The 27,924-nt window shown below is 37.4% G+C and overlaps 1 protein-coding gene across 4 annotated transcripts; it reads left to right on the top strand.

Moving 5' to 3' along the window:
• Positions 1 to 333: 333 nt before the first annotated feature.
• Positions 334 to 27,871, top strand: cacnb4a (calcium channel, voltage-dependent, beta 4a subunit). Of its 4 annotated transcripts, none has more exons than XM_058393548.1 (14): positions 334 to 608; positions 1,977 to 2,060; positions 15,747 to 15,863; positions 15,989 to 16,111; positions 16,216 to 16,343; positions 18,179 to 18,255; positions 18,417 to 18,436; positions 18,618 to 18,698; positions 20,292 to 20,350; positions 20,477 to 20,586; positions 21,345 to 21,496; positions 21,793 to 21,888; positions 22,003 to 22,188; positions 22,722 to 27,871. In XM_058393548.1, exons 1-14 carry the CDS (start codon positions 546 to 548, stop codon positions 22,950 to 22,952), a joined length of 1,527 nt encoding a protein of 508 aa, XP_058249531.1. In that variant the 5' UTR covers positions 334 to 545; the 3' UTR covers positions 22,953 to 27,871. The 4 variants fall into 4 exon arrangements, with proteins under 4 accessions (XP_058249531.1, XP_058249530.1, XP_058249534.1 ...); XM_058393547.1 differs by having other exon boundaries at positions 22,719 to 27,871; XM_058393551.1 differs by lacking the exons at positions 334 to 608; positions 1,977 to 2,060 and adding an exon at positions 7,617 to 7,942.
• Positions 27,872 to 27,924: the final 53 nt, after the last annotated feature.

Raw genomic sequence — 27,924 nt, 5'->3', positions numbered from 1 at the left:
TGTTTCTAGCACAGAAATCTTACCATAGTATAGATAAGCTTTTGACCTGTATATGCATCCAGCAAAACAAACAAACAAACAAAAAAAAAAGCATTTCATGGACATATGATATTGCATGTCCTTGGCATTTGCATATGTATATGACCATTCATTCTAACATCCACTCTACAGTGATAATACACAATATTATACAGTATAACTCAAATTTCAGTATTACATCCTCTTTATGACGGTAAACTTACACTAGGACACAGTTTCTTGTGTACCTGAGTGACCTTTAGCTGATGACGCAGGAGCTCATTGCGCGCTATAGGGGCGAGCGCGCGCAACCGTACACACACAGCTGGAGCTCACGCTCAGTGTAACAGGAAGCGCACGCAGTAGCTGGGCTTCTCTCTCTCTCTCTCTCTCTCTCTCTCTCTTTCTTTGTCTAAAGCTCCGTAAAGCCGCAGGTGAAGCTGGAGGCCAGCGTGCATCTCTCTCCTCAGTATGAGCGCAGTGGCAGAGAAAGACAGCCGCCTCCATGGAGCGATGAACTGGCCCAAATGTCCCGACACATCTACACTCGACACAGGACAAACGACGGAGCTTCTAAAGCCGTCTTTCAGGTAAGCAGGAACGGCGAGGGACAGACTGTATGGACTGCTGTGTGGGGGTGGATACATTTATAAACCTGCTTTGTGTGTACAGTTTTGAGATTAGAAGTGTTGATGCTTTCCGAAACGTCTCCAGAATCTCCGGGGTGGACTCATGCTTAGTTTCGTCCAGATGTGCATTCATGTTATCTTTTGGAAAAGTTATACATTTCTAGCTGTTGTTTACAGTACAAGATTATGAAAGCTACTATTTAAATTCCTTAATGGAGAGAGAGAGAGAGAGAGAGAGAGAGAGAGAGAGAAAGTGTGTGTGTGTGTGTGTGGGTGGGTGTGTGTGTGTGTTAAGATGTTTTTCACGTTTAAGGATATATGAAGCAAGCTGGAAAGACAATATCTTTTCTTTCTGGATTTAAATCTTAAGCTTATTAATATTCAATCATTCATTCTTTTCTGAAAGAATTAATCAATTCCTCCATCCATCCACACTCTCAGGCAAAAATCGTAGCTTTCTTTGTCAATGGGGTGGAACTCATAATCTCTTGTGCCTTTATGTATCTTTTACCTGGAAAGCATATTGCATATTGCGTAAAATGAACTAAAAATTAGTTTTAAAGTAAAGCTTTAAAGGTGCACTGTATTCACCTTTCTAAGTTGAAGATACTTATTAAAGGTACACTAAAGGTACCACCAGAAAAATAACAACAAACACATCCATCAATATAGCTTGTTGGATAATAACTATGTTTAATAATAATAATATTAGTGTATATTCATTTGCATGTGCGTGTGTATTGTGTAGTCTGAGCAGACTGCATTTGATAACACTGCAGGCAGTCACTCTGAAGGACAGTTTATCCATGTAGAGACATCTTCCTGGTGTCTGTGTGCCACTGCAGCGTCCAACTCCGTGGAGACAATGTGACACATTTTTCATAAGCTTTTGCATCTATTTGGCACATTGTTATCTAACACCCTAGTTACTAAAAAAACAGCAACTTGTATTGCTCTGCATTTGAGGTAATAAAATGCATTAATGCTTTACTAGAGCCTTTAGTAGAAGTCAGTATTTGGCTTCGCTGCAAATGTACATAATGGAAATAATCTCCTCTTTGTACTTTTTATACTGCTTATGAAATACAAAATATATTATTGAGTAGCAGCATGTTTCAGCAACATTTGTGCTAGAATTTGTAGGGCCGTGTGTGTTCATTTGTGTGTGTATGTGTATGGTATGTGGATATGTTAGTGTGTATGTGTGTATGCTGTGTATGTGTGCATGTGCATGTGTGTGTGTGATGGGAAAGGGGGGGGTATGTGTGAAGGTGCCCTTGTTATACCTAAACTAGCGAGTGTGATGAATGGCCTGTGTTCCTGCTGCAGATCAACAGAGGCACATATTCCCGCCGCAGCCGTCTCAAGAGGTCCGATGGCAGCACTACTTCCACCAGCTTCATCCTCCGACAGGTAAGAATATTTAACCTGAGAATTCCACTATATGCTAAAGATCTACTAATTATTATTTAATGAGATTTAAACTACCAAGCAAGATGTCAGAGTACAGAGAGCCCTAGCTAGAAGGTTTTATTGGCAGTATCAAAAAAGAATGAGTAAATTCCTGTTTTTTTAAATTATTTATTTATTTATTTATTTATTTTTTCCTGGGTTCAAGCAGCCTCAACCTAAGAGATGAATGTGCTTAATCACATTAAAGATCGAAAATATTAAATAGAAGCACGGTGGCAAAACTTCCCCACTGCTCCAGGGTCCACAGCTGGATTTTGAACTGGGGTTGTCAGTGTGGGTTTACTCTGGGTTCTCTGTGTTTGTCCTTCCTCCTAAAAATGTGCCAGTTGGTGAATTGTCCCTAGTGTGAATGTGTGTATCCAGTGCACTGTTATGGCCTAGCATATCATGCAGAGTATATTCCTGCCTTGCTCCCAAATTTTTCATGGGATAGGCTTTAGGTCAGCCACAACTGTCTCCGAACTGAAGATGAATGATTAAAAATGATAAAACAATGGCATGAAATTATGGTTACTGAAAAGCTTCTCTTTAGCAATAAATGCATTGCACTGACCTATTTGAAATGAAAACCCAGCTGCTCCTCCTAAGACTGTGCATATAAATGCAATAAATAAACAAAAAAATAAATAAATAAAAAATAAGAATGAATAGAAATAGTAAGAAATCTTATAAAAGAAATAGAATATTTATATGCAGATGTGCTACATGTAGTAACAGTAAAAAGTGCAGTGTGCAGAGGGTCAATAGAGTGACAGTGTCTTTATGGATTCATAGGGATTTGTAAGATGGACATGTCCATATTGAGGAATCTGTTGGCCTGAGGGAAGAAGCTCCTCCTGAGCCTCACAGTTTTAGCCATCAGACTATGAAACAGGATTGACAAGGCTTTATTATCCTATCTATCTATCTATCTATCTCTCTCTCTCTCTCATGTATGTGTGTGTGTTTATTAGTCAAACATGCTTTAAATCTTAGAATAATTACTGACACGTATGAAAAATATCAAAGAAGCACTGCAGTGGCCAAATAATTGGTGTGTAGGTTATTGTTTTCATTTTCTACTGAATGTAGCGTAGGATTGTGTGCAAGGTGAGTGCACTTAGAAAGTGTAATACACTCTAGTAACTGGTCTAACACTCAAGAAAACTTTATAGTAGATTTTTCTTTGGACTTTTCTACTAAAACATAAATGCTAAATAAAAAAAGAAATATTTATCCTTTATTCAGCCATGTAGTTGTGAATAATTAACACTTCCTGTATAGCTTTTGAATACTGATGTTCATATTAATGCTTGACTACCAGGAAGTTGACTTTTCTGGATTAAAATGAAAAGCCACTCAGTTGCTTTTTCAGAGGCAGCTGTAAACCCATAGGTTATGGTTTATACATTCCTATTATACCTCTGTGATATTTGAACAACTGAAGATTGGATTCAGAGTTTGATTAGCGTAAAATGTGTTACTGTCTCAGTTGCATTAACACTGGTTAGCGTTTAGCTGATAGAGTTTGAAGTGCTCCTGAGGGAAATAATAGCCTTAATGTGTGTGTCAGTTTGCCTAGCTACAGCAGCCTCTGAGTTCACCATCCCTCATGCATCTTTCATGAAAGGCAGGCGGCTTTTAAAAGATCTCTATGCATCTCTTTGACAAATGCAAATGTTCTTGTGTTGTAAAGTCATTATGATATGATGTGCCTGCCATAGTGAACACATCAGTTCCCATGGGTACAGAAGAAAGGCTACTTCGGATAAAAAGATGTTCATTTGTACATCTTAACTGTACAACATTTGATGCTTATGTTCTGTGGATTAATATACTTGTTTGTTCGTTAGTTCAAATTGATTTATCCTAATCAGGAATTTATTTTTATGTACTAATACGTGGCATTTCTTTGGTTAATACAGCACATCTGTTTAACACAGGAGTTTGACAGTGTGTGTGATATATTGGTCCCTTAGCACCTTGAGAACTTACATTTTTGAATAGCTTGCAAGTTTTATTTTAGCAGTGAAGTCAAAACAGGGCACTCCATCTGCAAACATTAATCATTCGACTTTGCAGATGAGTTTTTTGTTGGGTTTCATGGTTTAGTTTTATTTGAACAAACCTATGGTTGATACCAAAAAACAAATGACTCAAATATTGTATGTAATTTGTTCAAACTGTGTGATAATGTCACAGTATGTTTAGTCCTTTTTTCTATAAACTTAAGCCCACTCGTATAATTGTTACAAAAGTGTTGCATGGCCCCATGGTGACGCAGATGAATACCTCAGTAAAGGAATATGACTCAGGCACTGAGCTGCAGCCATGGAAACTAGTCAGATCTTCACTGATGTACAGTCACAACTCTATAATTGACAAGGACAGTTTTTCACATTTTTTTTTCATTCTATCTTGGTCTTGTCTCAAATATAGATTTTTATTTATTTTTCAGTAGGTCTTTGTAAGTAACATTTTTGTTACACAGCATGCTCTACACCCCAAATCATCAGAGAAAACATTTTCATAACTTCAGTTTTTAACGGGTAATTAATTTTAGCCATATATATATATATATATATATATATGTGTGTATGTGTGTGTGTGTGTGTGTGTGTGTAATATGGTAGTAGCCATAATAATATAGAAGCCTTAAAATCTTTTCTTAATGTCTGTTCATTGTAAATAAGATGAAACTTACAGACTTACAGGTACATGCAAAATCTTGAATGATCGAGATCAGAGATAACTTAAACCTTTGGTGAAATCAAAATTGTTAGAAAAAAAATCAACAATAAAACACTATTGCAAGCCATTCACACTATTCACAACTATGTTTAATAAAGAAAGAGCATTTCCATATGAACAATGTGAAGAGAACTCAAGGGATTGGGATTAGACTGAAAAAAGGGCTTCAGTTTGCTAGAAAGCATAAAGATTGGACTCTGGAGCAAGTGAAAAAGGTCATGTGAACTGATGAGTCCAGATGTACCCTGTTCTAGAGTGATGGGCGCATCAGGGTAAGAAGAGAGGCGGATAAAGTGATGCACACATCATGCCTAGTGTCTACTGTACACTGTGGGGGCAGTGTTATTATCTGGGGCTGCTTTAGTTGGTCAGGTCTCAGTTAGGCAAAATTATCTGCCAAAAAAATTATGTCAGCTGACTACCTGAATATGCCGAATGACCAGGTTTTCCCATCAATGGATTTTTCTTCCCTGATGGCACAGGAATATTCCAAGATGACAGTACCAGGATTACCACTGTGAATGCACGCTATAATCAAAGCAAAAGGCAATCGAACAAATTATTAGAGTGTGTGACATTTTTGTCCAGACAGCATAATTTTGTACATGTCAGTCAATGGGTTTGAATGTAATTTTTATCAGCTACTAAAATGTAAGTAACCTTAAATTATAAACATCAGACTTTTAGTACTTAAACAAAACAACTCGCTGTTTCTGCAAGTGCACAAGTCTACTGTATGTTCAATAATTTGCTTTCATTTTATTTTGTATTCATTATTTATATCAGCTAGCACTGAAAACACTTTGAGATTGAGATTATCAGCAATGTCGATTATAATTCTATATGCTATATTGTTCAGCAAATTGACATGTAGATTAGGTTTGTAACCACTTATTTTCATGGCTGTGGTTTGTTAATATGCACAAGAAGCAGAACAAACCAGGTAAATGTGGTATACACTGATCAGCCATAACATTATGACCACCTGCCTTATATTGTGTTGCTCCCTCTTTTGCTGCCAAAACAGCCCTGATCCACTGATGCATGGACTCCACTAGATCCCTGAAGGTGTGCTGTGGTAGCGAGGTTTGGCCTCCATGGATTGGACTTTGTTCAGCACATCTCACAGATGCTCGATTGTATTGAGATCTGGGAAATTTGAAGGCCAAGTCAACACCTCAAATCTCACTCTTACGCTTGCCCATTTGTCCTGCTTCTAACACATCAACTTTGAGGACAAAATGTTCACTTGCTGCCTAATATATCCCACCCACTAACAGGTGCCCACTAAAAGTAAAGTAGGTTCAGCAACCAAACAAATCATTTATGTAAAAGTTTCTTGCCGTTTAAGTTTAATTTCATCCACCAGTGTTGTTTGTGGAAGAAAAACCCTTTTCAAAATAGGTGATCCTTGAATTAACCTGATACGCTATGTTCCTGAAGAAATATTAAAGATGCACTTTCTCTGTTGAACATTAGAGGGCTGCTGTGTTCCACTGTCCTCATACCCTCCAGAGTGTGATGCAGTAATTATCAGCAGTGGATCCCAGCAGATTATTTAGTCATAATTATATGACATGAGTATAACCTACCTTTATATCACAAAATTAAATTATGAATATGAATAAGATATTGAGATTATAGAACATTTTTTCCTCTGCACAAGCACTTCTTTTTTGTTGTTTGTACATATAATGTAGGGAATATTATATTACTGTGTTAGTAAGATATTAAACAAACAAAACAGTCTCTGGAGTTTACACAGAATGGTGCAAACAAAAAACATTGAGTGAACGACGTTCTGTGGGTGGAAACGTCTCGTTGATAAGTGAGGTCAGAGGAAAATGGCCATGGTTTGATCCTCGCTATAGAACAATACTTCATATAATACTATACTTCATTTATATACATATATATATATATATATATATATATATATATATATATATATATATATATATATATATATATATATATATATATATATATATATATGTGTGTGTATGGAGAGAGAGAAAGGATAGATAGATAGATAGATAGATAGATAGATAGATAGATAGATAGATAGATAGATAGAAAGATAGATAGATAGATAGATAGATAGATAGATAGATAGATAGACGTCTATGTGTGTGTTTAAATGAAGATTAACTGAATACACATTTCTAGGACTCCCCACTGATATGTTGGCATAGATTATTATTTCAGTGCCAGGTCAGGTTTTATATCATTGCTCAACACAAAGGGACCATAAAAATAATTGCAAATAATTAGTAAAACATTCTACACAAACAGTGGCATTAGCAGTAACACAAAACATGGTTCAATAATAGGTTACGCTTCCATTTTCTTTTTCACCACATGCGTCTCCCACAAGATACTACTAGTATTAATGGTGGTTGGAATAAAGTCATTTTTTTCTGCTTTTGAGAAAATGATATATTTTGAGGTGTGTCCTTGCATCATATCTCAGCAAGACCCTGAGACAGAGAATATAAAGAAAAGGTGGGAGTGCCAAGACGAGGGAGGAGAGAGATGCAAAAAATAGAAAGGTTAAGGGGGAAAAAAATCAGGAAATAGGCTCCAGTGGCTTAAGTGAGGATGGTTGGAGACCCTTTCCCTTTTCTATCCCTATTATTCACCATCAAGGGAAGAGAGAGCACTTGGCCAATGTGACTGGAGCTGGTGCCAGCCAATCAGCAACTAACACCCCCCCCCCCTCCTCCCCCTGCATTGTCATCAGCCTGTGATTTGAGAAAAGCTCCACTCTCCTGCACTGTATGTGCAAGGCTGATAAAATGCGAGCTCCCTGCCGCCTCTTGGGAGATACTGTTTGCTTTATATGATGTGAAGGATAAAACCTGATGCTCATGAAAACATCTAAGTGAGGTTTTTGGAAAACGTCTGAGCAGGTTTTGGGAAGAAGACTGAGATCTTTCCATCTTTCTGGCATCCTTGCTTTGGTGGTCTTTCAGCTGGGACGAGGAATTGCAATTCCGCCCATTAACCTTTCAAACAAGAAACACTTTTGGGGATATCAGACCTCCATGTATGACAATTTGTACCTGCATGGCTTTGAAGACTCGGAGGCGGTAAGTAAGAGGAAGACTCATGGGTCCATGCTGCTTGCAATTAGTGAGTTCCAGGTTCAGAGTGTTTGGTGGCTTTATATACAGTAAATCAATCAACACATACATACACAAAGGTAGCTGAAGACATGCAGCATCCAGATATAGCTGTGCAAGCGGACAGCAGAACGAGACTTGTGCGTTTTGTGAGTGTGTGTCAGTGACACCTGCTCATTTTCTCCATGAAATGTATTCTCTCTTCCTTGGAGGCTGTGTGTAATGAGGGACCTGGGGGAGGGCACTGAAACAGCAGCCTGTTATTCCATGTCACTGAACAGCCACTCAGTACACAGCATGTCTGTTGTGGTTTTGCATTACTGAGTGGATTTTCAAGGCTATCACTCACATTATTGCCTACAACCATGCTTCATTATGTATGTTTTTAAATAGAAAGTTAATTTTTATGAAGGTGGCATGCATTGCACCGATTTTCTCATTCAGCTTGAGTTTGTAAAGGGAAACTGAAGAATGTTACATTACTTCCCCAATCAATTAAGCCTGAAAGCATATTACCCCTATTATTAGGCTCAGAGGATTAGTTGATTGTTTTATTATTAACCCCTTTTGTGAAATCCGCCTTGGGATCTACAGGTAAATGACAGATACACCCAATATATAAATAAATAAATATGAGCCTGTAAGATTTAAAACTTTGCTTGCGCTTATGATTTAGCTAGTGCACACTAATTGGATTATATACAGTATCTGTGACAGAGTTTCGGTGCTCTTTTGCTTTAAGCGATAACCCCTGAAAAATATTCTTGTGAACAACAAACAGGAAAACCACTTCCTTTTATGTAAAGCTAACCATTATGGTAGTTTCACTGAATAATGACATTTACCACATGCCCACAATGTATTTAGACATTCTCACTGAGTGCAGGTTTGCATTCTTATCATTAGATAGTGGCACCAAAGCTAAAAGCAGCACATCCAGTCTGACTCATCTACACTACTTGAAGTTTTGTCCATTAGTTCTGTTCATTAGGTCACACATTTGTGAGGTTTCCTGGATTTTGTTCAGTGAGGCTTAAGTACACAATATCACTAAATGTTTGTAGACATCTGACCCATATGTAAGCCTTACCCAAAATGCTGCCATAATGTTGGAAGCACACATTTGTCCAGGATGTCTTCGTATGCTGTAGCATTACAAGTTCCCTTCATGGAAATAAAGGGGAAACTGGAACTGGTGTGGGAATAAATGTGGAATAGGATAGTAACAAAGCACAAATTGGTGTCATTGGTCTGTTATCCACAAACTTTGGCACTATAGTTCAGCATGAAAGCCATAAATTGGAGGCAAACACAAGAGGCTGCAGGATTACGCCAAGAATGAAATATGACAATGGCATGTTCTTCTATAAGAAGATGCCATAAAAGAGACGTCTGCCTTTAAAAATGAAAAATATCGTGAATAAAAACATGGCTACCTTATTGTCATATGATTCTTCCAAATCTAACTCACAGAGTTTAAGACATGACACATATAACAGCACAGCTAGAGAGCTTTTCAAACAGTCAGGCTGCACTGTCAGAACTAACTACTGTATAACATTAAGACATCTTCTGGAAAAGACGTACAGGATCTAATTAGTAAATTTATAATGTAGGTACAGTTTAGCTGCCAGCTGGAGTCAGGCCAATCTTCTCTTAGCCCCATGCTCTGTTAATCACTAATTGTGCTTGCTTTTTTCTGTTGTGGACTATAAACCTAAAATGTAATTGAGCAGTGAATCACTGCACAATCTCTATTCCTTATATGCATTATTTTTCTTTATTATCTTGCCATGATAATGCTACTTTATCTCTATTTTGACAACAAGGCCTAATGTAGCTCTACATAATTTTGTTATTATACCAATCTGAAGCACATTGCACATGGTGCCTTGTTAAAACAGAAGAAAATTACGCTAAATGTTACAGATTTATTTATATCCATTCTGGATTCATGGTAGTTTCAAGGAATGGTGGGGCAAATATCCAGACATGTAGTAGACACTAAGTGCTTGTAGTACTGGCTCTCACACTGATATCAAGTTTGGGACAGAGCGGAGCCCCAGCTGGCATTTGGTGAGATAAGCTGAGTGTGTGATCTTACACTCCTAAGTCCCTACTTCTATATTCCTAACATGGTCAGAAAATAGTGTGTGTGTAGGCAGGTGGGTATGTGGTTTACAGTGGTTTTAATATTGTTTAATGTTGGTAATGTTATGGATTAAACATTTTTTCCTAATGCCTTCGTATGTACATATGGGATTCAATACTCCTGTATAATCAGAATTGTAACTACCTTATATTTAATGATATGACATAGAGCCTTTCTTAGTTAATCATCCACAGGTTCAAACTCATCCTTTCCACTCACGCTCATGATTCCACTCTCCATTCACAAACTTGATACTTGACCACGCCCTCTGTCATGCATAGCCCTGCTGTCAGAGTGTAATCCGAACAGAGGGTGAAGGCCCATCCAACAGACAGTATCTGAGTTGGAGGACACGTTGTGTGATCTCAAAGTGCACTTGCCACTTTGTGAGTAATTTGGAGCTCAATGTGGGTAATAATATTATCAACCCCCCACCAAAAATTTTGCCACTCCAGAATGGCGTAAAGCCTAGAGAACTGTTGTTTTTATCTTAAAATCTATTGTGCTGTTATAAAGTGTTTGATGATGGAGAGTCGAGTGCAGAACTGTTCATAGTAATTGCAGTCCTAAGGCTATCAAAGGAAGAGCATCCACAACTAACACAACAAATGGTTTCTATGTGGTACCATTGACAGTAATCTTATAGTGATTTACATAGTGTACATAAAATGCTCTCCTAACAACCAGCAATGGTTTTTTAGGTTATAAAACAAACATAGGGCATAAGTAATTAATGTAAGTTTTGGATTTTGTCATTCACATTGGATTATGTTTCTTTTGCTAAACATATGTCTTAAAGTGGAGTACTACAAGTGGTCATAAGAAAAATACACCGAATGGTAGGGAGAATTGTAGGATGCTGAGACTCAATTCTTTCTAGCCCAGTCTGTGGATTCAGCCTTATCAGTGAGTTGTGTAGGGAGATTACAGTACAGTTTTCATGTGCAGTGTGTGTGACATTTTGCAGCTTGTTTTGCTTACACATCCATAACACATCATCATGAATGATTCTGAATGCGCAAGACAAATTTAGTCTTGGGTGTACTAAAAGTCAGTGGTGTGGATTAATTACTGAAAAAAAGGTTTCTGAGTAGAGACTAAAAGTAGATTGACTTAGCATGCATTGTCCGAAGTCTAAATTACACATAATGAAATAATAATAATAATAATAATAATAATAATAATAATAATAAAACAAGGCAGGACAGAAGGATCTCCAGGAGCAGCAAGGCATCATAGACTTGAAACTCTTACCAAATTAGAAATCACAAATGCAGCCGCCATTAAGTGTGTGTGTGTGTGTGTATGTGTATGGTGTAACAGTTTGCCATGCATCATTTTTATTATGCCATTGATGAGATCTTGTGATGTAATTCATTGCTCAGCCCTAACAGCATCATTGTCAATCTTCTGACAGATATTAGATATTAGTTCTCTTATCTTATATCACCACTAGATATTATGTTTATGACAGCCTATTAGGATAAATTGATGGTTAGTCAGAGATCATCAAGATCATCACGAGTATAATTTCATACACTTTACAAGTGGTAATAGTAGGATGATGCAGTGAGTCATTAGAACATACCGCCATACTGTGTACTTCAAATGCAACAGCCTTTATTACATAGCAACCTACTGTATATTGCAGTATAATTTTATAGGCTGATCTGATCTCCTAATGTATGTGTATATGCACAGTATGCTTGAACTGATGCCATTTCAAAAGATATACCATGTAGTAAAAAGGATTTTAATCTCTGCTTTACTGGGGTCCCGCCTCATTATAGGTCCTTACAGGATATGAACATGGTGTTAAGGCTAAAACTGAATAGAGGAATATGTTGTGACTGTCATGCAGATTTTTTATTAACCCATACTGTATTATATTATTGACCGGCTCTGAACACTTTGTGCTATTAGACTGTATGTATAGTAGATGGTGCCCCAAGCTGGGGACACATACTGGCAGCCGTTTGTACAGAGACTGTGCTGTCATCTGTTGGGTAAATATTGAGCCATGCTCTACTCTCCATTACTTTCCATCCATCCCACAGTAGCGCTGAGTTGGCACCACAGTGGAAGAAACCCAGCTGCCCATTGAGTGTAGCGTTCCAAAGTGGAGAGCTCGGCTGACAGCACATTCTGTGAACACTAAGCTGATAGGCTGGCCATGCTGTTGCAAGTCTGAACCCATAATAATTAACTCCACTGTCAGCCTTTACCATTAAGACCTCTGAAAAAACTCACTGCAGCTTGTGTTTAAGCACTTAAAACTGGATTTTTCTGTGTTAATTATTTCATGAAGGGACTGGGAAGTTGATGTGAAATTTTTTAATAAATGTCTGATTCTGACTTTGCTGCCGAGTGCACGAAGTAGGAATTGGGGAAATCAATTTCTGATATGCTTCAAGGGGTAGATAAAAATCATTTTAAATAAGTAATCAGCTTCTGGGGTTTATCCATAGCTAGGCCAAAACCTTAGTATGCTTTAGATCTCCTATTTATTCTTAACCAGATTGAATCTGATAATATTAAGACCAGGAAGTATGTGGGCATACTGTGTGCAAGGTGCTAGAATCTTCAACATAATTTATTATGTCACTATGTAATATGTTATGTCACTTCTGTCACTATGTAATATGTTATGTCATCCTACACTAGTAGAATATTAATGATTATTAATTATTTATACCTTAACACCTACCACAATGGTCCCCTAAGACTCTTGCTTTGCCAACAGTTTTAGTTCATTTACTAATGAGATGAAAATGCACATGTTGCTATACAAAGAGAGACCTGTAGGGTATATATAAGGAGAGATAATAGAGTGAGGACGGAGGGAATGACAATGAGGTGATGACAAAGTAGATTTTGGTATTATCATGAGCTTCAGCAGTGCCTGTCAATAGACAAACCACTAAATATTTCAATGTAACACTGGTAATAGGACCTTGCTGAGCTGGGCGTTCCATGACTTGTGATATCGAGTACAATCAGATGCAAATTTTAGCCTTGTTGGAGGTTCATTAGAGAATGAATCCTAAGTAATTTAGTCTAATTATGCTAATTGGAGACTGTAAGTGTGGTACTTTTAATTAAAAGAAGACTGATGATTATCTACATTTATCATGAACAGTTCATAATAGTTCTCTCACTCTGTCCTTTTCACTCTTCCTGTATCTTGTCTATGAATGTCTGTCTCCCTTTTCTTTCTTGTGTCCCTCTTTTCCTCAAGCTTCCAAACTCATCCAGGAGCTGTCTTCCTGGAGCTAATTAGCTGTTGATAAGAGTGTGTGGACTGGGCTTGCAATTCTTTTGATAATAATGAAACCATACTGATTCATCAGTCTTACCCCCAAACACGCACATATGCACACAATTCAAGGAAAGAGATGGAAAAACAGGATACACTTGTTTAGAGCATTACCAAGGACATTAAAACACTGTATAAGGCGATATACAGTCCCCTCTAAAAACAACTTGCTGTTGTACTAAGCCTTGAAAATCATCACAAAAGAAGATTGCAACAGTTCGTGGATGTCAATGGGTCACTGGCTTGATGCAGTTGTGTAGGAAGCAAGGAATATGCAACCTATTTACATTTAGTCTGCCTGTTCCAATAGTTTTGCTCAGCTAAAGATTGGATGGTCTGCTACTAAAGGTGCCATGCTTTAAGTTGTCGAACACATCTCGCTATAAATATCAGGAAATTAATCTACTGTCGCATATACCTGTTTTGATCCCAAACCCAAAAGTCTTCAGTGTATAGTGCTATAGAAAAACAGAACAAAACACAATCTGACCTTGCTGTTCCAATACTTTTGGAGGGGCTTGTATATGTTATTATGATTATGGTGTTAGAATGGTGACATTAACATCTTCCAGCAAACTCCAGATAAGTAAATCTGGAATTGGACTGTGTTTAAATCTACGTATGCCACAGGAGTGCTCAGTTACATCAGTACCTGCTTTGAGAATTTAGTGCCCAAAAGTGCATCAGGAGAGACCCAAATCTAAACACTCATGATTAATAGAAGGTCAGGTATGACCTGTTTAGAAAAAAAAGAGACTCTAGCTCTAGACTCTCTCACAGATCAAGGACAGCTATACGGAAATTTTAATCATTTATTATATGGATTACATTATTCAATATAATAATTCCACAAAAATTGACTGAAACACTCTACCTCTGACATCTAATACCCATCCTCTGCAACTAGGTACTGAACATTGACAGGTAGGCAATAACTTTCAGGATAAATAAACCTCTAGCATATGAAATATTAGCTATGAAGTGTAATCATCATTGCTGATGATTCTACCATCATTGGGCTAATCATTGGGAATGATCAGACAGCTGGTAAAAACAGGTCTCGTCGGATCAGTAGCATGATGCTGAGACAACAGTCTATCACTACTACCACCACTTTTCACAGGTGAAATGGAACTAGAGAGATTAATTGTTTAGTATCATCGAAGAGGATATGGCCAAGAAGACCCAACAACGAATCATGTGACTCAGGACTTAAAAAGTATGGCATGTTATATGACATTATTAATAACTCTTACAGGTGCATCATTGAATAGTATTCTCACCAGTATAATCACAGTCTGGTTTAGAAATTGCTCCCTATCTGACAATCTTAGGGACAGTGTTCCCAGTCCCGGAGGACAAATTCCACACAATGGCCCTCAGAAGGAACCCCAAAATCAAGCACCAACCCTGCCATTAACACTGCCTGTACATACTCCTACAATCTGACTGACCCTAAAGGAAGAAATGTGAAATCCAGGACCAACAGTTTATGGTACACTTTTTACTGCAGACTACTGTATACTGATGAGCTGGGCTCTATACCTGCCCCCATAGCTAGTGTCACCCAGTTTTGCTCTCTTGTACTGATATTTATGGTGGTACCCATATTTCTGATTAAACTCTTCTGGATGATCTGCTTACTCAACTGTTTTTTTTTTTCCTGCTTGTCTGTGAGTGAGGTGATAAACATAGACATCAGTATTTCATGACTGTTGCCATTTGTCATGGTGAGTAATTCTGTCTGTCCACTGATGAGTTTTTCGAAGTATTAAAAATGGAAACATGATTAGTTGCATTTATTCCTGCTGTAGAAGGAGGCTTGTGAGAAGGAGGTCTGTGTTTTACAGACCTGACTGAGTGGCTCGATCAGCCCTTAAGGAGTGTGTTAGCTTTGATTAAAGGATCAAAGCTTTATGCTGTTGTTCCCTGCAGTAGCTTTCTATCATTGAGTAAAGAAACATGTATTCAGCAAGGCTGAAGATCTCATATACAGGACAGACAAAGCTGCTTATCCTGTCTTTTTCATTTACCCATACAACATAGAGTTTAACATGGGAAAGCCAAAGTAGGTCTCAACATTTTCACAGCTGTCTTCTTAACTGGGTGACAAAACTCAATGATTGTCATTATCAAAAATAATTTTAAAAAATCATTAACGTACAAACTAATATTCAGTTTTTGTAGTTATTCATACCACTTTCTAAATCAGTCAGAGTGCAGTAGCTATACTTACTTTCGAAAGTGTTACAGAGGTGTGTGAATTGTGAGGTGACTGTAATCGTGAGTCATCATGTTTGCAGGGTTCAGCTGATTCCTACACGAGCAGGCCATCTGACTCAGATGTGTCTCTGGAGGAAGAGCAGGGCGGCCGCCAGGAGAGAGAGCAGCAGGCCATGGTGCAGCTGGAGAGGGCTAAGGTCACACAACCATATACACTATATGGATTTTGAGCTATTTTCTGCTACATGTAATAGTGTCTGAAACTAATATTCCTTCACATCAATACATTTATAAAATAAAATATAATTTGTCTGTGTTATAGGCCAAAGCAGTGGCATTCGCTGTGAAGACAAACGTCAGTTACTGTGGTGCTCTGGATGAGGATGTTCCTGTTGCTGGAACTGCCATTTCTTTTGACACTAAAGACTTTCTCCACATCAAAGAGGTAAAGCTGAGAGAATATAATGAAATAAAGACAGAAATACAAAACTTTAATTCTAATGATTTTAGTGTAACTTTTCCCCCCAATCTTCTGTACATGTTCCACAGAAGTACAACAATGATTGGTGGATTGGGCGACTGGTAAAGGAGGGGTGTGACATTGGTTTCATCCCCAGCCCTTTAAAACTGGAGAATATCCGCCTTCAGCAGGAGCAGAAAAGAGGACGCTTCCATGGGTAAGATGAGTGCATGATGAGTGCCTTGGATGTAAGGAGTTTGTACTTAATTTTGTATGTCTACAATTATTTATATAACAGACACATTTATTTAAAATGATTGAAGTAGTATACAGAACACAGGCATGCATACACTAGCTGGCTGGTTGAAGGTTAAGGATCTTTACTCAAGAACCCAGTAGTAGCTCTCTGGAAGTTTTGATATTCGAACAACCTTCTAATATGAGCCACCACTGTTAATACTACCAAAACGAGGCCAGTGAGGTGTATTGACTAAGACAAAATTCTGTTTTAGCCTTTTACTGAGAGTTTGTTTGGATTTTATTGTGCAGAAACGGTCTATTGCTTGGTGAAGCACCTAGCTTTGATCCATTGTTTTATCGACGTTTCCAAATGATGTATATTTCCTTCTTGATTTTTTCTTTATATTTGGCTTGACACCCAACTTTGCTACTGCCAAGAGAACACTAAAAGAGCATTTTGGTTGTGATAGTCATGTAAGGTTCTTCTTCAAAAGTGTTCCTGAGGTAACATCAGGTTCATCAGTTGCCAGCCTGGTCACTGTGTATTTTTTTTTTTTCTATAATTCTGCAAACCTTCCAGTTCAGGGAAGTGACAACTTAAATCAGATAATCATATACTATATACTAAAGTGTTTAAAGTTTCCGCCTGTAAAAATTCAAGGTTTTTTCGATATCAATTAAACAATAAAGAACTTCAAAATGTGTTGATTGTTATGATGCATGAACTGCATAATTGGATCCTGGCTTACACAGTTTCCTGTCAACATCAGCGATACACTGTGTCTGTGCTAAATCATGCATTAGTCATACTTCACCTCTTCAACTAAAAGCTACGTTCATCTTGATTTAATGTAATAATATAGAGGATATCACACTGGGTTAAATGCAGGCTTTTTAAAACCACCTCTTCACACAAAGAAAATTCATTCATTTAAAACATTTGGTTGTGTTTGCATTCAGTCATGTCCAGAATATCATTTTAATTTGGTTGTAATGATTATGGTCAGGTAGTTTTGGAGGACCATAATCAATTCTTTGATTAAACAAATGTTGTCAAGTAGAGGACAGAATGTCAAAATTGATTTCACATCATGTTGCACATGGCTTATTATTCATTAAGAGCCCAGTGTGAAGCAGACTTTGGAAATTGGACCTGGAAATTGTTTTTTTTTTTTTCAACAACAGCACATCCTGAAGTGTAGTATTTCTTTTACACGTCAGGAATTTGTCAGCATTAACATTTTGTATATATTGAAAAATTTATACAAAAAGAAATACATTTGTATTTCTTTCCATGTGTAGTTACACCTAATCTTGTAGAAATTCTGTGAAACTAGTTCCAATTATCACTTATGTTATTGCAGCTGTAAACATCCATTGCATAATCAGCAGCACATTTTCTCTCTGTTGATGTCATGTTTCAGGAAACCACAAAGCCATCCAGTGTAAAGAAAAAAAGCTTAACCAGACTACTGAGTGCTGAGAATCCTTCCCTGAATGTTTACCAAAAGTCTCCTTACCGATAACTTCATCACCAATTACACTGGATTTTTTGATGCAGAGCATCCACCACACTATCTATTCACTATCTATGTTACTATGGAAACAACAACATATTATAATGCACGCATTTATATATATCTTGCAGCTGCCACTACAGTCAGAGCCCTGAACCTTCTGACCAATCAGAACTGAGAATTCAAGATCTTATAAGATATAATTTCTGATATAATATTATTATAATTATAAATATTGCTAGACATAAAATCACTTGCTGGATGTTAATTTTCTTTAATGTTCTGAACCCTGCAGGAAGTCCAGTGGGAATTCCTCTTCCAGCCTTGGAGAGATGGTGTCAGGCACATTTAAAACTAATCCTCCTTCTGCAGGTAAGCACAGTGCATGCTGGGATTCATGCTCTTACAGTGGACATAACTATGAACAGTGGGCATACCGGTGACTGTAAGGTAATTCTGATTATTTGTTGCAATGTTACAGAAAAAAATCTTTACAGTTCTCCATTCTAATGCTGTTAATTTCTTCTCAACAGCTAAACCCAAACAGAAAGTGGTAAGCAATGCTTTTTATTAAAGAAAGACAGCATCTGTGACAGGAAAATTAGTAAAATAGATTTTACCTTGGCATTTCCTTGGTCATATGAACAGTTTACATTTTAGTAATAAAATGCAGTATATTATTAATACATGTTTGTTTCACTGAATTGATTTGGATACTATGCGTCATTTTGTAGGCTGAGCATGTTCCACCATATGATGTTGTCCCCTCCATGAGGCCAGTGGTTTTGGTTGGTCCTTCATTAAAGGGATATGAGGTAGGCATCATACCTTGAGAGTTGTGTATTTTCATGTGTATATTTAGATGTGCTAAAGAGATCCCAGAAGGAGCAGAGTGTCTCTCTTTAAGCGCAGAGGGAGAGGTAACCTGGGTCCTCACTGAATACCCATCATCTTCTCCACATTGGGTTGCCAAGGCAACAACCTTCTGGGTACAGCATGCCATAGTCTCAAAAGTAGAGCATGTTTTGAAATTATAAGCAGAGAAAATCAGTCCCCAATATCACTGTGACAATAATACATTTGCTTTAGTAAGCCACTCATATCATAAGAGCAATCCTGACAATCTCACTTCTCAGTTATTTAAAGATCATTAAATATAAAGGTAGATAGAAAAGGAGAACAAAGCGTAGTGCAAGACAAAGAGGGAAGCAAAAGGGAAGAGAAACAGAGGGTGCTATAGATGCCATTCTTACATGTTTTCTTATTTGAATTTACCAAAGAATATACCAATGACACAGCGTTAGATGTCAGGCTTTCCAAAACACGGCCTAAAACATATAGAAAATTAAAAGAACAGCATGCCATTCTCAAAAAATTGTGTTTTCATGAATAATATTTTCCCCCACATTTGAAAAGAAGTAATACAATATTACACAGTGATCAAGCAAATTGGTAGATGTGGGTTTGGTTAAAGTATGTTGATGCAGACATACATAGCATTTAATGTTTGACATGTACGTTGATATCTAGAATATATTTGTGTCTGGCAAATTTCAGTACGAAACCTTTTACAATAATAGCTCTTTATTATACAATAATATAATATATAATAGTATATAGTATATATAATAATAATAGTATATTTAGCATACTGTGTATTATATACAATATATAATATTATATATTATATATAGACGATATAAGAATTGTCTTGGATATAGCCACCAAATTTCTTGACAAGCCTGCATATTTTCGGAAATGATTATTAATTGGCTATCTAGTGCTGTAATGATAGACCTCCACAGAACAACTGCTGGCCAGATATTATTGTTGGACCGTTCTCATTACAGCAATGACACTGACTAATTATTAATTAGCTATCAGGCTCTGTAAATATAGACTGCCATTTTGCCCTAAAGCCGGTTTCATGGGGATAGAACATTTGACCAGTAAGAGCCATGTTTTATTTTATTCTTATTTTATGACCTTGAATACTGAATGCATAATGATACTCTAAATGGTAAAGATAGCTTTTCCAATAGTATGACATCTGCTTGCATTTTAGTTCTCTTTAGTATGACGTTTACTTGTGTTTTAGAACTAATGTTTTAGTTCTCCGTAAGGGATGCAGACAGGGGTCAGGGGCAAGGTGAAAAGGAAGATTTGATAACTTGCATGTTAAAGACTATATTCTTTGAACTTAGATCAGTGTATTTTCAATATAAAAGGGATCACTTTTGATCTGTTTTTGCTTCTCATCTGACTTTGTAATACTATTCTATAGCTACTCCATGCCTATTAACTTTCTTTTCATTGTTTTCCTTTCCTTTCCCGTGCCTGTCTCTCTCTCTCTCTCTCTTTCATCTCTCCTCATTCCATTCTGACTTTCCCATGGGCTTTGTGCTCAGGTGACAGATATGATGCAGAAAGCACTTTTTGACTTCCTGAAACACAGGTTTGATGGCAGGTGAGGAGGCTTTTACTTAACAGTAGAGGTTATTTTGTCCTAGGCCATGTTTAATGTCAGTGTTGTGGAGGAGGGACATTTTCCAAGCATCCTGTTGATGGTGTGACTTTGTTTCATCAAATGCAGGATATCTATTACAAGAGTGACAGCAGACATCTCACTAGCAAAGAGATCTGTGCTCAACAACCCAAGCAAGAGAGCTATTATTGAAAGATCCAACACCAGATCAAATTTAGGTATGTTTATAGATTCTGGGCTTTGCTTTTTATGCTTAACGTTAGTTTTAAGCAACTATCAATAATAGCTATCAAAATAGGTATACTTTATTACATACTTGCTTTTAGCTCCTTTTTACCATGTCCATCAGTAGAACGAGACCAGTTCTAATGAACATCACATGGTAGTGTGTGGTACTGCTACAAGAGTATTGTCTGTAACAGCATTTATGTGGTTTTTAAACACTGCATACATTTATTGGCCAAATTATTAGACACAGTTTCTTTGCTAGTCCACCTTGACTAGAGAATCTTTTATGGCGGGGTGTCTAATCTTATCCAGAAAGAGTGGGTGCAGGTTTTCATTCCAACAAAGCAGAAGCTACGCCAGAGTCTACTGAAATCCAATATCAACTGATTAAACAGGTGGAATCAGGTGTGGCTCCTGCTTGATTGGTATAAACCCTGTATCCTCACCGGCCCTTTGCAAAGAAGATCAGACATTCCTGTTCTATAGCCTTGTAAAAAGACTATTATTTTCTATGCTCACCAGTGGTTGCTTTCTTACCACAGCATCATTACAGGCTTGATATTCTTACTTGAGAGATTGTTCTTGACCCAGCAAAGTTGCTGTGCCTGACACACACCACACAGTACTATGCTACAATCATGTTAGTGTTACTGTTGCGAAATTGTTCCAACACCCAAATGCATGTCAGAGGAACATATTTAAATATTTAAATTGTATCTTTAATCACAAATACCTCTTTTTACAATAGCGGAAGTTCAGAGTGAGATCGAGAGGATCTTCGAGCTGGCTAGATCTCTGCAGCTGGTTGTTCTGGATGCTGATACGATCAACCACCCAGCCCAGCTCATTAAGACCTCATTAGCACCCATTATTGTGCATGTCAAAGTGTCTTCTCCTAAGGTAAGAAAATGTGTAAGACAGATTGTATCTTATAAAACTTCTAAAATAAGGATCATCTGGTTCATTTAGTATAGCAGTTGATGTGGTGCTGCCCTCTTCTGGTTCATGCGATTTGTTCAATTGCCGTGGCCAAGGGTGACACTAGTAATATTTTTATCAAGCTGTTGATAGCTAGCCAGCTATAAACTTGTAGGATCAACAATAAAGATAGTACAGGTTTATATTAATTGATTCTGTTTATTGGTTAACATTAATTAATATGAATTATCGTCCCTCTGATTCCTCTATGCTGACAGGTCTTGCAGCGGTTGATCAAATCACGTGGGAAATCACAGAGCAAGCACCTCAATGTACAGTTAGTGGCTGCAGACAAATTGGCGCAGTGTCCTCCAGTCAGTATCCACACACAAACTATATTAGGGTTATTGTACTTTTTCTAGAGTCCTCTTTAACATTCATGATTGTGGTTTGTTGTCCTAAATCTGAATATACCTTACCCCATCCAGGAAATGTTTGACATTATTTTGGATGAAAACCAGCTAGAGGATGCATGTGAACATCTGGCTGAGTACCTGGAAGCCTACTGGCGGGCAACACACACGTCACTGAGCACTCCACTCAACCCTCTGCTCGGACGCAACCTGGGCTCCACTGCTCTCGCACCCTACCCCACAGCCATCTCCACTCTGCAGGTCAGCACTTGGGCAGAAATTGGTCAAAAGCCTGTTAAAAACTTAACAAGAGCTCATGGATTGTGGCAATGATAAGAAATACACTTCAAGAGAAGATTACAGTTTTTTCTTGCCTTGTTAGAGTAAAGAGAGATTTTTGAGCAGTGGCCAGAAACAAATAGACCCTTAAAATTCTGAAAGTTTAAATACTGTTTGATTTTAAATGAACTCCTATCTCATTAAATGATCTCCAACTTTAACTAAATAAGTAAGTAAGTAAAACTCAGCACACCACATCGTGTCCACGTCATGATTATATATACTTGTTTTATTTTTACTCTAATACAATAAAATGCAAGATATTTTACTGCTAAAATGTTAGATATTTAACCTGAAAATCTCATTTTAAAATTTAGGCACTGAATAAGACAATACCCTCTCACAATGAAGATTTGTGTTGGTTAAATTCCTGTTTGAGAGAACAGAGGTATTTGGGTTAGCAACAAACGGCATGAGACACCACAAATACAATGTCTTTATATTTTTATCAGCAGAGCCAAAGAAATAGAAACAAGAATCATTCCAGAGATCATTCTCCGATTGAGAGGCGCAGTCTGATGACTTCAACTGAAAACTACCACAACACTGAGCGTCAACAGAAGAGCCGGGAGCAATGGCCACTGGTGGAGGAGGATTACACCGACCCATACCAGGACACATACAAACCACACCGGAGCCGTGGCTCTCCAGGGGGATACAGCAACGACTCCCACCACAGAACCTAAATTCAGCTTCTACTCCCTCTACTGTCATCGTCTGAGTCCTTTTCTGAAGCATAGTACCTTGTATTCCCTCTTGCACTGGTTCTCACCAATGAGGAAAGATTGGGGCACATTTGCTTGAATTATATGGCTGTAAAATGTTTGTCAGAGAAATTTGAGATACAGTATTCTGCATTTCAAAATATCTCACTAAGGGAAAGTATGAGCCTGGATGGCCAAAAAATGAAATGCTGTCCCTCCGGTAAATCATCTCTAAGGATTCAGGTCATAAGAATTCTGTGTCTTGTAGGTAAGTTCTCTGTGCATTTGCAGGGACAGGTGATGAAGCAGGGTGGCTCAGGTCAAGATAGGGATATGGCACAATGCCAAAACACTTTTGCACGTATTTAATAATGACTAGAAATAGAGCGCACAATTTAAGAGCAATCCCAGTGTATGGCATTTGTTCATGTGGTGTCAGTTTTGATTGAGAGTACTCGGAGAGCTGCAAGGAACAGGACATTTAATGGATATAAAAATCTACATGCACCTGTTAAATTGCTGTGTTTTGGTATATAAAAAAATAAACCAAGATACAACATATCAGATCTTTTTCCACTTTTAATGTAAAATAGCAAGCAACAAAATCAAAGTGAAAAAAAAAAATAAGATATTGGATAAGTGCACACACTTTTCTAATGGGGCATGTAGCTCTGCTCAGAATGAACCAATCATAGTTAAACCCGTGTGTAAAATTAATTATGATGCATGTGTCAGCAATTAAGTCATTCTCATTAACCCCCCAAAAAGATCAGCTGTTTCTGTAGGATTTTCTCAACGTTTCTTTGGTTTTGTCCAACTGCCAAAGCCATGGCGGGCATAGAGCTTACAAAGCATGTACAGAATCTCATTATTGAAAGCTATCAGTCAGGAGAGGGTACAAAAGTGTTTCCTAAACATTAAATGTACCATGGAACACAGTGACATTACCAAGAACAGGGTGCCCCTCCAACACTGAAGTAATGACATAAAGAAAACATATCAGAAAGGCTGCAAAGAGACCTTTTAAAGGAGCTGCAGGAATATCTGACAAGTACTGGTGACTTCCGTCAAAAATCTTTCATATATGTCTGCCATGGGGTAGGGTGGGTTAAGGGAAGCCCTTTTCTCACATTGGAAAACATACAACCTGAATCCTCTTGCATTTTGAGACATCTGGAGCATTTTCCCCATAAAAAGTACCAAATCAAAGTGTGCTATAATGGACTCTTACCCAAAAAGCCTGACTGCTGTTTGACAAGCAAAATCTGCTTTAACATAAATAGTGTTAGGTAAAGAGTGAGCACACTTATGCAACCTGGATTCTCTTTCATTTCTGTTTCTAGGGACTAGATGCAGTGGCAATTGGTTTATTACAAGAAACAGTTAGTGTGAAAACAAAAAACATATACAGGAAACACATACAGACATGACAAAACCTTGACAAAGAAACACTGAATCCAGAACCTCAACTTTAGCAAGGCCCTTAATGCTCAGTTGCTCAGTTGTATAAAATGGGTGCTAATTAGGCGCAACAGGAGACAAGTGTGTGATATGCTAGGGCTGATGGGTAATGTTCTGTGCCATTACTAGTTCAAACATTAAAATTTTGTTGCTTGCTATATCATAAAAGGTGGAAAAAATGGGATATGCCATTATTTATATTGATTTAATGATAACAGGATACTGAAAAATGAGCCATGTGTAGCATCCTGACACAGACATATTATTTTAGTATCATAGAAAAGACTGTGGTCTCATTTGATAGTAATAGTACATTATGTAATGCAATTACACAATGGGTATGTCTTTAAAGTAAAATGGAGTTAAAACAAAGATTTAAATGGGTAGAAAACAAGAAAACTAGATGTAAATAGAATTAAAATGATATTTTGTAATGAGCGAAAATGTATGTTTACCCTCTTAATTCTGTCAGATTTGTCTATAGAGTAAGTTAAGGAAGCAATACATAGATTTATAATCAATTATCTAAAATGTGGATGCACCGATAACGTTGATATAGAAGTAAATATTAATATTAGGGTAAATATTCAGTGTCGGTAAATGGTGTCCTAGAACTTCTGGAAATGTTTGTATTATCTGCAGTGGCTGTTTTGTGGCTGTAGTTTCTTATGCCATGGGCAGCATTATTTACTGCAGTGCTAATGTACTAGTAATATACAGTTCACAAGGTTGACACAGAGCTCTTTAAGATCAGATATTAGCTTGGAAGAGTGTCCCCTGTTTTATGGTGTGTGTTGTCTTTGAACAATATACATGCAGGTAGGCTCTCAGTTGTACAGTGACAGATTATACTGAAAGCTTTATCCACTAAGACGACATCCACTAAAACAGTTTCCAAACCTGAGCCAATTCAATGCAGTGCAGTTGAGTAAAGTGTCCTTACTGTACTACTGCTGCCAGCCCCATTCTGCCAGGCCTTTAGCATTATAAAACCCATTAGTTTACATCCGGCATTTTGCTGAATAGTGTAGGAAAGAACAGTATACTTTCCATTCAGACACATTTTTCATTCATTAGAAAAACAAAACAAAACAAGAATGTTGAATCAAGCCATCTATACACATAATCCACAATATGTTTCAGTGAGATGGCTCTGTATTTGTTTTATATTTATTTGTTTTTATTAAGTTAATAAGAAAGAAGTACATTAACGCAAACAAGTCCATGGTGCTTAACACCTTGTTTCGCTGTCTGATTTTTGTGTCATATAAGAAAAAAACACTTTCTATGAAGGCATAGAAGAAATACATTCATAACCTGCATTCATAAGGCATTTTTAGAATCATTTTCGAACCTGCATTACATTTTATAGCAGTGGTTATAATGCATTTTTAAGCTTAGATTATGTGGAGCTGTAGAGACAATGACTATAAAGATAGCTGTAAAGTGTCATGCATTTTCATAAAAGATAACAATGAGGTTTATAATGTCTTATGAGTAGATTATGAAATGATGTGTGTATGTGGGTGAACATGTGTACATGCTTTTTAACTGTGATCTTCATAGAAAGTGTTAAAATTTAGATTCATACACTGTATAAATGTATCCACCACACTTAGTGGGTCCCCACCACACACACACACACACACACTTCACTTATTTAGTTATTTATGTATACATTCTAAATGTTTCAATTGATATGTGATTGTATGTCTGTTATGTATTGTAGCTAATGCTCAGGGTCTTTACAATATCGTGCCGTCAGGTTGTGACATTTTTTTCATTTTTTAGTTCCAGTTTTACTTTGTAAATTTACAAGGTCATATCACACAGTGTATATTGTTGTTTCATCTGCTACACCAAATCATGTTTTTTTCAAGGAAGTACGACAACGCCTTAAATTGGACACCACAATCATAATCATAGTTTAGAGTAGTATAGAGTAGTTTAATTTAATGGTCTTGATATAATCGATATAGGTTTAGTTTATAATGATGTTGAACGATGTAGACACATTTCACTCATTGAGGTGACAAATTATTTTTCCCTCATTTATGAGTCCAGTAAAACCATCTTTACCCTGGTAAGTTCCCCCCTGAAAGAGATTTTATTTGTTCTGCTATGGCTGATGTGATGCAGATTCACAAGGATTGTTAGTAATAAAATGGATATTTATGTAATCAAGAATAAATGGCGACCATTTACTATGCAAATGTGTAGAGTGCTGCATGCTGACGCTTTACCTCCCATTTTCTTTGGAGTTCAGTTGAAATTTTGGCATTATTTATCGGCAGGATGGCATCTGAGAGCAATGCAAAACTGCATGCATTCTATTCACTTTGATTCAGTCTAATTAAGAAAGAGTGTGTTTTGGAATGTGGGAGAATATATGTGTAAAATCAGATCAAGCTGTTTCCTTTTATAAAAATAAATGGACCTATATGATCTAGAAAGCTTTGATGTGATTTAATACTGGCTTTTCTTTCATCTCAGCACTGACCACCTGCATTGTTTGAACAGTTTCCAAGCTGGTTCTGATTGGTCATAGCCTGCCTGTGTGGACTCGGTGTGCCAGTTCCTATATTAAGCCTGTGTGTCAGTGAAATTCTGTGACAAATCAATCCAAATATAAACGACTAGCTTTGCTTTCATCTATTCTGGGTATGTTGCTAAAAATGCCATTTTATCACTCATCCTCCTCCTCGATTTTATTCCTTGCATTTAATTCAGGCACCACCTACTGCTAGGTCTTGGCTAATGTGTATCTTGCTTCCACATGGCTGCAACAAATGTTGACTCTGAGCCTGTAAGTGAACAAAGCATCTGGGCCCGTCTACTTATCTTTGTTCATCTTTGTGCATTTATTCATTTGTCCTTATACAGGCAGCCATGAGATGTTTATGTTACACCCAGTATGCAATGGTAAAGATTAGACACATGATCACTGAGCTGAGAGCCATAAATTAATAATGTTGATAAGAATTATATTGACAAATGCGAAAGTGATGTTATCACTGCCTTTCCATGTACATGTTCAGTACATGTTCTTACAAGACATTGAGCAGCATGTTTTATCACATTATATTATCTTGTGAAGTATTAACACTTTCTTGCTGATCTCACGGGCCAGACTTCACTCCCCCCGTGCATCAGTGAGCCTTGGATGCCCATGACCTTGTTGCCGGTTCACCACTGTTTCTTCCTTAGACCACTTTTGATAGATACTGACCACTGCAGACCGGGAATACCCCACAAGAGCTGCAGTTTTGGAGATGCTCTGATCCAGTCGTCTAGCCATCACAATTTGGCCCTTCTTCAAACTCGCTCAAATCCTTACACTTGCCCATTTTTCCTGCTTCTAACACATCAACTTTGAGGACAAAATGTTCACTTGCTACCTAATATATCCCACCTACTAACAGGTGCCATGATGAGGAGATAATCAGTGTTATCCACTTCACTTGTCAGTGCTCATAATGGCTGATCGGTGTAT

The sequence above is a fragment of the Hemibagrus wyckioides genome, linkage group LG06 (assembly GCF_019097595.1).
Source record: "Hemibagrus wyckioides isolate EC202008001 linkage group LG06, SWU_Hwy_1.0, whole genome shotgun sequence".
Classification (NCBI taxonomy): Eukaryota; Metazoa; Chordata; class Actinopteri; order Siluriformes; family Bagridae; genus Hemibagrus; species Hemibagrus wyckioides.
This window is presented reverse-complemented; position numbering and strand designations above follow the sequence as displayed.

What these genes read in the sequence shown, in the direction of transcription:
- cacnb4a (XM_058393547.1), top strand. Translation starts at nt 546, where the DNA reads ATGTCCCGACACATCTACACTCGACACAGGACAAACGACGGAGCTTCT. An exon ending in CCAGCTTCATCCTCCGACAG is followed by an intron (nt 2,061 to 15,746) that starts GTAAGAATATTT and finishes TCATGTTTGCAG; the next exon opens with GGTTCAGCTGATTCCTACAC. An exon ending in AATTGGCGCAGTGTCCTCCA is followed by an intron (nt 21,889 to 22,002) that starts GTCAGTATCCAC and finishes TACCCCATCCAG; the next exon opens with GAAATGTTTGACATTATTTT.